This window comes from Aegilops tauschii, chromosome 3 (assembly GCF_002575655.3).
Source record: "Aegilops tauschii subsp. strangulata cultivar AL8/78 chromosome 3, Aet v6.0, whole genome shotgun sequence".
In the NCBI taxonomy this organism is placed as follows: Eukaryota; Viridiplantae; Streptophyta; class Magnoliopsida; order Poales; family Poaceae; genus Aegilops; species Aegilops tauschii.
In genome coordinates, this window is record NC_053037.3 from 599338851 (window position 1) to 599350650 (window position 11800).

Below are 11800 nucleotides of genomic sequence, written 5' to 3' on the forward strand. Positions count from 1 at the left end.
TTGGACTGCACTGCATATAGTTTTGAAGAAATAACGATTTCCTATGGTTTGGGGTTCTGCCCTTGATTATGTAGCTCATGAAGATTGTACCGACTATAACCGTATTTGAGTCAAAGATTTCCCATTTCTTAGCAAATTTGAAGTCCATATATCTGATGAAGCAATGTCAAATAGTTCTCATTGACAAACTTTCAACATCACTAATACGAGTTACAATTAACTTTTATGTTTTCGATGAAAAGGATACAAATATATTATGAGAGTTCACAAGAAGTACAAAGAACTCAAACCATAAGAGGAATTACATGAAGGTCCCTCAACCATCAACGGCAAAAACGAAAATAAAACGAGAAGTTGGCATTTTGCAAGGCTTTGGAAGCATAGGAATCATACGATATTAGTTATACCGGAGGCTTCTGAAAGCATAGAACTAGACGAAGGTGGCATATAGCAGGCGCTGGAAGTCGTTGAGAATTGGAGCTTCCATAGACACGAGGATGCGCACGCCGCCACTCCCGCTGACACCGTCCATGAGGTAGACGAATCCTGCGCGCTGCTGAACAGCACGGTGCATCACGAGGGGCTTCCCCCACCCGAAATCCGCGTCGTATACCGGCATGCCCAGCCAGCTGACCACCCTCAGCTCAGTCTCCGGCATGCTGCTGGGGGGCTGCTTGCTACCGTTTATCTCCAAGTAGTCGATCGCCGAGCGCACAAGCTCGTCATCCATCCTGCGGACCGCGCCATTGATCCGGCGGGCAACGGAGCCCAGCTCCTCCGATTCAATGTCCCGCACCTTGCCAGCAGCGCCCAGGACGATGATCCCGTTCCCGAAGTAGCGGGCCGGGAGCGGCGGCCTCAGGGCGCCCCGAATGTTGGCCGGGAAGGTGAGGCGCGTCGTGGCGTCCGTCGGCAGCCGGCGGGCGGTGCAGAAGGACCTCCACACGTGGGCGCTCACGGCGCAGAACGTGCTCACCCGGCCGATGTCACCGCTGCCAGTGCAGGCACGCTTGAGAGCGGCGACCTGGTCCTTGGAGAGGACGAAGATCTGGTTGACCACGAGCCCCGACGGCTCGGCTACTGCTAGGCTCAGTAGCTTCGGACAGAACACGGTGAGAGCGTCGGGGTGGACGACGGGTGGGGAGCGTGCGCGGAGGAGGGTGCAGTCGTGGCATGGGAGCTCCAGCGCCGTCGCCGCCGCGTCGCCGTCCCTGGAGAAGGCGGACCACGTCTGGAAGAAGTGGAAAGCGCTTACGGCGTCGATGGCCGCGTGGTGCAGCGCCGTCCCCAAGGCCACCCCGCCGCATCCCATGAAGGTCACCTGGATGGCGCACATGATGGAAGGCGACTCCTCAACGCGGGGAACAAAGAGCCTCCTTAGTTCCGGCGACGGCTGGAAGTCAACGAAGCCGTCGACGGTGAGGTCTGAACGAGCGACAACGAATAGCGCGCCCTGGCCGGCGCAGTCGATCTCTGGCCGGCCGTCGCCATCCACGCTGAGACGGCCGGCGAGAGGGTAGAAGGCCACGAGAGCCTTGGCCATCGCCGCCTTCAACCTGGCCACGTCGAAGAAGTTATCGACGGCGCCGGAGTCGGAACTGTAGAAGTATACGGTCGGCGTGTGGCCTCTATTCACCATTGTGAGATCGAGTAGGGAGAGCCAGAGACCATGGCTAGGCGTCTCTTCGCTCGGCTTCACCATGCACGATTCCACCACCTCCACCTCTTGATCCACACCCATTTCCGTTTTGCTGAGCTCGGTCTTGTGTGCAGTACCCGTGCTGTCATGCTCCCTTTTTATAGGCATGTCTGGCAAACGTTCGCCACAGGAGGTGGCATTTGCAAACGCTCGTCTGGCAGTTTAGGTGCATTTTGAGAACCTGGGTGGCTTTTTTGCAAAATCGCCATGGCATTTGTTTACTTTTAAGTGTGAAATGGCAGTTGGGGGGGGGGGGGGGGGGGGGCAGTTGCTGGCAGATCCTCCCTGGCGAAAGTTCGCCGGCTACCATTTCCATTTTATAGCCTTGCACATAACAAAATAATAGGAAAGCCATAATGTTGGTAGGATGGTGGCCAGGGACTCGTCTAGAAATTTTGGTCATCATTTTCTCGCGGGATTTTATTGGGCATTAGAGCATCTCCAACAGGCGCACAAAAAACACTCCGCGTGCTAAAATTCAGGTTTTTGGGGCGCCGGACAGCTCCAGCAAAAGCTGTAAAATAGTGCACGCGCAAAAAAGGTTTGGGCACGCGTCAAAAAATGCTATCAGAAGCTGCAAATTTGGGACGCCGGATTGCGCGCGCTTCATAATTTGCACTGCGTGTTTTTTTGGTGTGCGTTTTTTGGCATCTGGTAAACCAATGTTGGGTCCGACGCGTTAAAAGTGCTACAGTGACGCGCTAAAACTATTTTAGCGCGCGAAACTTTTATGCGCCTGTTGAAGATGCTCTTATACAAGTGTAGAGGAAGCAGAATTTCAGGCTTGCATTGCCTTACCGACCTTTGTATAGATATCGCTCTCCACAATCTGATTATTTAGAGACTAACACTTTTATGGCTGCCGCCCTTGCATGTGAAATTTTTGACAGGTCCTCTCTAGTCGATTTGATGAAGGAAGCGATGAGTATATGAAAGCTTATAAATGATTTTAAAGCCTCCAAGATTAATAGATTGGCCAATGTGGTGGCTCGTTAGATTGGTAAGTTTAGCTTTGATAATAGATCAGATGGTGTCCTTGTTAAGAATGTTCCGCCCTGCGTAGTGAGGCTGTAATGAACAATTGTAATAACTCTTTCATATTGGAAGATGAAATCAGATAAGATATTTTTTGCGCATAAAACATATATGCAAATTGAAGCACTTATCGGGCGTTACCCAAAGTTTGAAATTTTTTTGATTTTTTTCCACTCTAGATCTTAAAAGCCCCGTAACTTTTTTCTGTTAGGTTTTTGAGGATTTTGAAAATGTTTAACGGGGTTCCCCCTGTTCAATTCGTATGTAACTTTTCGAGTAGATGATTTTTCATATAACTGGCAGATCCTCCCTGGCGAAAGTTCGCCGGCTACCATTTCCATTTTATAGCCTTGCACAGAACAAAATAATAGGAAAGCCATAATGTTGGTAGGATGGTGGCCAGGGACTCGTCTAGAAATTTTGGTCATCATTTTCTCGCGGGATTTTATTGGGCATTAGAGCATCTCCAACAGGCGCACAAAAAATACTCTGCGTGCTAAAATTCAGGTTTTTGGGGCGCCGGACAGCTCCAGCAGAAGCTGTAAAATAGTGCACGCGCAAAAAAGGTTTGGGCACGCGTCAAAAAATGCTATCAGAAGCTGCAAATTTGGGACGCCGTATTGCACGCGCTTCATAATTTGCACTGCGTGTTTTTTTGGTGTGCGTTTTTTGGCATCTGGTAAACCAATGTTGGGTCCGACGCGTTAAAAGTGCTACAGTGACGCGCTAAAACTATTTTAGCGCGCGAAACTTTTATGCGCCTGTTGAAGATGCTCTTATACAAGTGTAGAGGAAGCAGAATTTCAGGCTTGCATTGCCTTACCGACCTTTGTATAGATATCGCTCTCCACAATCTGATTATTTAGAGACTAACACTTTTATGGCTGCCGCCCTTGCATGTGAAATTTTTGACAGGTCCTCTCTAGTCGATTTGATGAAGGAAGCGATGAGTATATGAAAGCTTATAAATGATTTTAAAGCCTCCAAGATTAATAGATTGGCCAATGTGGTGGCTCGTTAGATTGGTAAGTTTAGCTTTGATAATAGATCAGATGGTGTCCTTGTTAAGAATGTTCCGCCCTGCGTAGTGAGGCTGTAATGAACAATTGTAATAACTCTTTCATATTGGAAGATGAAATCAGATAAGATGTTTGAAAATTGGACCTTTAGTACCGGTTTGTGCCATGATCCGGTACTAATGCCTCAAAGCCCATTAGTACCGGTTGGTGGCACCAACCGGGACTAAAGGTCTAACCTTTAGTCCCGGTTGGTGCCACCAACCGGTACTAATGGGCATCGCACCCTTTAGTCCCGGTTCGTGGCACCAACCGGGACTAAAGGGCCCAGGTGAACCGGGACTAATGCCTTAGCCGCACGAACCAGGACAAATGCTCACATTAGTCCCGGTTCGTGACTGAACCGGGACTAATGTGAGCATTGCCCTGTGACCAAAGCCCTGTTTTCTACTAGTGTCCACTTGATGAAGGGGTGACGATAGTCCGAGCCTAATACCAAACAGATTTCGCACCAAAGCCTAACATCGAAAGTCAGAGGCCCCAACGAAGCCACATATTGGGTTTGGGGTACAAACGGTCTGACGCACGCTCATGTGTCGTCACCGCCGTCTTTCACCAATCCATCTTCAAAGTAGAAACTAAGGCACTGACCTTGCCAGGCCTCTCCGCCATCGACGCCACCATGACGCCAGACAACGTCCTCCTCCTGTGCGAGTCCATCTCCGTGCATCGGACGCCGAGTCTCCATTGCACCACGCCACCGGGATCCGCCGCCATCAATGTGTAAGATGAAGCACCACTCCACAAGAAGCTGTCCACTGGTCCCTCGAGTCTGTGTACACCTCCAAGAATGATGCTCCCAAGGGGAAACGACACTAGAGCGCCGCCGTCATCCGATCTACTGATCTAGGGTTTTCTCCGGAGGTAGCGGATAGAGGTCTGGAGTTTCTCCACGGCGATGCCTTCAGGAAGGTAACAACACAAAAGAGTGCCTCCATCGCCGGTCTTGGCAACAAGCCGAGAACGAGGTTTTCACCCGGATCCGCTTGACGAACCTCCATCAAGCATTCTCATGGTCTGTTAAATATTTCATGGTCCATTAAAAATTTTGAATCCACAAATATTTCATGGTCTATTAAAAAAAATTCAATCCACAAATATTTTTTCAATCCACGAACATTTTTTCAATCCACAAATACTTCATGCTTAGGAGAGTCTGCCACATTCCTTCAGAGTTTTCCGGATTCCACAACCATTTCACCAAAAAAAGGCTTTGATTTATTGCTTGAAGATCAAGTACTCCCAATCCTCCACGGTCTTTAGACATACAAACTACATGCCAGTTGACTGGGTAATATTTGTTTTATCCCTGCTTTCTTGCCACACGATTCTTACTCTATGAGTGGTCATCCTTTTCAAAGAGCCTTTTGGAGTTTCGAGAAAATAGAGCATATACAAAGTGACTCAAGCAGGCCTTAGTCAAAGTCGACTTGTCTCCAGTTAACAAGATATTCCCAATCCAACATACCATTCTTTTAGCATTTTTTCCCTCAACAAATCCCCATTGAGAATTCCCATTCTGATACGAAGTCGGGTGGAGATTTCTTCGAGTTTCAAATTTCATTCGGAAAACTTGGGCAAAAGAACTCTCCCAGTGTCTGACTCAAATCAGAAGGATCACCAAAGGGAGACATCCCGTGTTAGTGGTCGGCATGGTTCTGAGTTGACAATCTCGTACCCGAGGCAACACCTCTCAACGGGATTACGTCATGCTTGACCAATAGTCGTGGCAGGACCAGTTAAACATCTTTGCTCAATTGTCACAAGTATTTCTCGACCAGTGGTACGGTCGTCATATACACCTACTTTATAGTTGTCGACCATGACACTCGCTAGCATCGTATCCGGTCAACCCGATCAAAGACAAGTATCCACCGTTACCTTATATCTGAGACCGCTCCTCCACTCATCCACTAAGAGCAAGAATAATATAGGGCCAATTATTGGATGTAGCTTATTTTCATGTCATCTATAGCCAATATAGTGAGCATATATAGGATTTAGCTAAAACTATATACTCTTAATTAATATATAGCCCACCACACAATTTCAATGAGTTTTTTTGGCTGCAGCTGACTCTTAATCTACAACTCGTCTCTCTTATCTATCATTTCCTCTCTTTCAACTCAGCAAAAATATAATATTAAACTTCAAATGCTTACAACCTGCTTGTATTATCTTATCATAATTGCTCTAAGGTATTCCTGCCTCATAATACAATCCATGTACTCACATGTTCTATATTATGGGAGTACGAAATATGACTGTTTACACCACAGCCTGTTTCTGGGCGCACTTCTACCAGGCCCCTTCACCCAAAAAAAAGGACACGTGAGGTCCCTTATTATTTCATACAGTATATTCTTGCAGCAACCAAAGCGCCTAATTACTACACCTGTCAACTGAGCACATGAGCATACTGTGTGCTGTGCCCGACATGTACAGTACAATCAATAAAGAGAACATGATAGCAGAACAGCAGCAGAGCTTGACACTTGCACCGATGAGGCCATCTTCTAAAAACACCCCTCGGAGATCTGCATCGTCAGCAGAAAGGCCTCTTGTCGCCGCCGGCCGCCGTGCCGTTCCGCCGTGACACCGGCGGGATCCTGAAGTGCCAGAGCCGGCCGGTCGCTCCCACCCGGAACCTCTCGCAGAGGAACTTTTTTCTGTTAGGTTTTTGAGGATTTTGAAAATGTTTAACGGGGTTCCCCTGTTCAATTCGTATGTAACTTTTCGAGTAGATGATTTTTCTGTTGGGAAAAGCCCCGTAACTTTTTCTGTTAGGTTTTTGAGGATTTTGAAAATGTTTAACGGGGTTCCCCCTATTCAATTTGTATGTAACTTTTCGAGTAGATGATTTTTCATATTAAAAAACTTTTTAATCCGAGTTCGTATGCAAAAGTTATGCCCATTTTACAAATTCCAGAGAGATCTTGCAAATAAAGTCGAAATTCATATTTGTAAATTTTCCCAACAATTAGACCACATATCACATGGGAAACTTATTTTATTTTATGTTTCTGACATTTCCATCATTTTCTTTTGTTTTTTCTAAAACTGAAAAGGCGGTCATGGGGGTAGAGTTTGAAAATGGGACCTTTAGTACCGGTTCGTGCACCAACCGGTCCTAATGGGCATCGCACCCTTTAGTCCCGGTTCGTGGCACCAACCGGGACTAAAGGGCCCAGGTGAACCGGGACTAATGCCTTAGCCGCACGAACCGGGACAAATGCTCACATTAGTCCCGGTTCGTGACTGAACCGGGACTAATGTGAGCATTGCCCTGTGACCAAAGCCCTGTTTTCTACTAGTGTCCACTTGATGAAGGGGTGACGATAGTCCGAGCCTAATACCAAACAGATTTCGCACCAAAGCCTAACATCGAAAGTCGGAGGCCCCAACGAAGCCACATATTGGGTTTGGGGTACAAACGGTCTGACGCACGCTCATGTGTCGTCGCCGCCGTCTTTCACCAATCCATCTTCAAAGTAGAAACTAAGGCACTGACTTTGCCAGGCCTCTTCGCCATCGACGCCACCATGACGCCAGACAACGTCCTCCTCCTGTGCGAGTCCATCTCCGTGCATCGGACGCCGAGTCTCCATTGCACCACGCCACCGGGATCCGCCGCCATCAATGTGTAAGATGAAGCACCACTCCACAAGAAGCCGTCCACTGGTCCCTCGAGTCTGTGTACACCTCCAAGAATGATGCTCCCAAGGGGGAAACGACACTAGAGCGCCGCCGTCATCCGATCTACTGATCTAGGGTTTTCTCCGGAGGTAGCGGATAGAGGTCTGGAGTTTCTCCACGGCTGTCGGGATATACCCCGCGGTATGACCCGGCCGGAATTATGACCCGGCCGGACTTGGCGACTCACGAGAGACCTGGCTGGAGCTAAGAGACTCACTGGCGATCCGCCCAGACATGGCGTTTTAAATGTAACCCGCCTAGACTTGTGACTCACTGAAGACCCGTCGGGCGGATCAAACGGACGACAAGGCCCAAGGCCCAGCAGGCCGGCTTATACTCTGGTGGGCCGGTTTAAGAGGAAAGCGTAAGGAATATTCCCTTACAAAGGAAGCAAGACTAGGACTCCACTTGTAATTGAGTAATCCTAATCCTACTAGGAGTAGTCATGTAACCCGCCCCTTCAACTTATATAAGGAGGGGCAGGGCACCCCAAAGGGGGGAGAGGGAACAAGAAACAATCTCTAGGGCTAGACACCGAGAGCCGGTCCCCGGCGACTCTCCCGTGATCATAATGAGACCTAGCCTCAAACAGCATGTAGGGTTGTTACCGGATGATGTTTCCCGGGGCCCGAAGCTGTCTAAATCCTTGTCTTGTGTTGCGTCTCTCGATTCCGCTCAACCCCTCTCAAGCTACCACATAGATGCGTTGGCCTCGCGACTAAGTCCTGACACTAAGGACATCTGCCGTGACAATTCCACGACAGTTGGCGCCCACCGTGAGGCCAGACGCACGGTGGTGTTGAGTTCTTGGAGGGATTTCTTCACGGGTCAAGAAGCTCGCAATTTGTTAGATAAAAAAAGCTGGCATGAAACAATCGCGCAGAATAACCCGGCGTGGGATAACCTCGGGCAGAGCCGGCCAGTTCATCGTCAGGAGATCAGAATCGTCATCAACTTTGGATCGGATAGTACGATATTTTAGTCCAAGGAGAAGTCAACCGCTGTTGATATGGGCAAGCGGTCCAATCCCAAGTTGCCGGGAACATCATTTTTTCCGCTGCTGTTTTGTTTCGCCGACACGTGAACTCGCTGAAACTAGCCTGGTCATGTCAATGTTGAAAGCAAACAGTGCATGGGAGCTGACCAATATCAGAAGAAAAGCAGATAGTGCATGGAAGTTAATCAATGTCAGCTAAAAAGTATTGTTTTTTGAGCCTAGTAGGAGCGCCGGAACGGAGAAAGACATAGTAGTACTTCTTAATCATGAGGGATTTGGAGGCTCAATCCGTTCTGTGCATAAAGACAAAAAAGTACTATTCCAGCGATCAGATCAAGGAAAGAAGAAGATTAGATTGGTAAAAAGGACAACAATCCGGAACCGGATTGGATTTCTGCTTACAAATCGCCGTGGCCGAATCCGCTGCCGGGCCCGTGCTGCCTGTCTCTGCCATAACTGAGCCGTCAAACTGCCCTCGTCGTGAGCGGTCTCACCTTCACTGTAAGCCGATCTGGGCCCTACTGTCGCCGCTGCTGTACATTGAACCGACGCACGCTGCTGTACATTATTCCTTAAAAAAAATGAATGAGGGAAGGAAAACTATGACTCGGAACCTCGCCTGCTGTGAGCCGCCTCCGCCGCCTGCCCCGGATCGACCCGCGTCGTTTCAAGCTGTTCAAGTCGCCGCCTCCGCCGTTTCAAACACACGGCAGCGAAACGGAGGCATCACCAAGGCGGTGACTCAGAAACTGCAACCGCCAGGGCCACGTTGAGCCGCCTCTGCTATGTTGAGCCGTCCGGGTTATATTGAGTCGTCGTTTTGCCAGAACCGCCTCTGTTGTGTTGAACGGATCATCCGTTATCCGAACAATCAGGTGATATCTATCCGTTTAAATTTATTAACATATATTGGTTTTTGTCAAAGAACACTTAATCTGGTTTGCTGCAGCTCATGCAACTTGCAAGCCGGGGGCAATCTGTAGTAAGGGATCAAATAGTGCCAAGCGCTCCTGATTATATAATGTACCTTTTGGTACATCATCACTTGAGGAATGAAGGCAATCAGCCTAGATTTTGAGTACATAGCAATGAATCATTATGTCAGTCTACACGAACATCTGTTATTTGTCTGACTGCATCCAACAATATCTAGTGCCAGCAGTTGTGTTCATCCGATAAAAATACCAGGTGTTATTCATCTTATGTATATTTTTAGTATACATTATTTGTCTGAGAACAATTACTCTGGCCTATGTCTTTTTTATACAGGACAAGTGCTCACTATGAAAGTGATGCCCTACCGCGGACGGCGCGCACTAGCTGTTCTACACCGGCATCTACGCATGTCGCACTGATAACAGGAACACAAACCGCCGCCCCCGCAGTCCGGATTACATCCACAATACCGCGACCGACTCTCTTGTCCGTGTTGGCTTATAACACCGCGGCCGACTCAGCTATCTGTGCTGCCTCCGATGTTGCGGTCGTCTTTGCCGTCCGTCTCTCGCAGTCTGGTCTACATCAACATACCGGGTCGCACCTGTCTGCATGAGCTGTTTATTGAGTATGAGCAAGTCACAGCTTTGGAAGCCCGGTTTTCTTCCAACAACTTGGAGGAAAATTATCATGTGTTATCAGCCGCCGTCTGCACTGGACGGCTCAATGGGCAGGCGCACAAGTCGCCGCCACTACGGTTTGGTGAAACTTCAAAACATCCAGTTGGAAGGAACCATTGGCCGAGTTGCTGACACGGCTCATATGGGATCATCTATAACCCGCCGCAGTCACATCAACCTTCTATGGATTTACATCGTGTTATCAACACCAATGATATACACCTTATGTTATGGTCAATATGGAGAATCTCAAAGCCAACTCTTTGAGTCATCTTGAGACTCGGGGGCTACAATGATATAACTCGGCAGCATTGGTCGGTTTCAATGCATTCAAGGACTTCGGGTCATTGGAGGGAAAAATATTTCGGTCCCGGAGGCTACCGCTATATTGGTGAAAAGTTTAAAGGCCGTGAGAATTTTTCCGGCTTAAAAAGAAGGATTTCGGTTTAGATCCGGCTCAAGAGACTTGACATCTCCCACAAAGCACTGAAGCTCTTAATATCCGGTTTAAAATCCGGTTCAAGGGAAATTTATCTGCCACAAGATTTTGAAGCTCTCAAAATCCGGTTCAAAATCCGGTTCAAGGTAAATTTGTCTATCACAAAGCTTTGAAATTCTCAATATCCGGTTTTTTCCGGTTCAAAAAGAATCTATCTCTCGCAAAGTTCGAGTTCTCGGGAAAAATTAAAGGGACCAAAAAGGAGTCTGTTACAAGGCACCACCCAAACATAGGTATCCTGCTTTAATAACCATTGGGAGCTGATCGTATTCGAATTTAGCTTAACCCTTTTGGTATGACCCTGATCGTATTCGAATCAGAGCCGTTAAATATTCTTATGATCACTTGGGGGCTTCCTGTTCAAACATAGGTCGTATTCGAACCAAAGAGAACATAGCTGTCGGTACCCTCTTGATCGGCACACTGCCGAGCTCACTAGGGGCTTCTTGATCGTATTCGAATCATAGCTCAACCCCTTTTGGGAACCGACGTGGATCGTATTCGAATCAGCGTCGTTAAACAACTCTCAAGGTCATTTGGGGGCTTCCTGTTCAAACATAGGTCGTATTCGAACCAAAAAGAACATAGCTGTCGGTACCCTCTTGATAGGCAACGCCAAAGCCACTGGGGGCTATATGATCGTATTCGAATCTTAGCTTAACCCCTTTGGGACGGTTTTCTGATTGTATTCGAATCAGAAGCCTCAAAATTTTTGAAGTCTCTTTTTGCAAACAGTTTACGGATTTTATTTGAAGCTCTTTTGATCATATCTAAAGTGTATATGAGTGGTTGCTATTGTAGGAGATATGCCCTAGAGGCAGTAATAACAGTTATTTTGTATCTCCAAAGTTTGTAATGAATGTTTAGCTTCCATGCTATAACTGCAATGATTCCCGAGTCTGCAATATCCACGAGGCTCGGAGGGAAACTCATGTGCACGTGTGGTATACTAAACGGTAAAATGTATTCCTAGTCTTGCCTCTAAGACTGGCTCATGTATTGCATGATGATCCTGTTTTCCTGATCATGGGCATGTCTATGCTGGCAATTCTGAGGGCGCGATGTTGGTAGAACACTTGTGTTGAATCGACCCAAATTGATGTTATGCTATGAGATTCTTTTCGTCACAAGTTTATGGTTAATAACACAGAGATAGTTAATGTTTGCATAATTCCTTAGACC

The 11800-nt window shown here is 47.6% G+C and overlaps 1 protein-coding gene across 1 annotated transcript; it reads right to left on the reverse strand.

Moving 5' to 3' along the window:
• Positions 1-338: 338 nt before the first annotated feature.
• Positions 339-1832, reverse strand: LOC109735327 (putrescine hydroxycinnamoyltransferase 1-like). Its single transcript, XM_020294538.3, has one exon. The coding sequence runs from the start codon at positions 1805-1807 to the stop codon at positions 431-433; it is 1377 nt and encodes a 458-aa protein (XP_020150127.2). The 5' UTR covers positions 1808-1832; the 3' UTR covers positions 339-430.
• Between the last annotated feature and the right edge of the window lie 9968 nt (positions 1833-11800).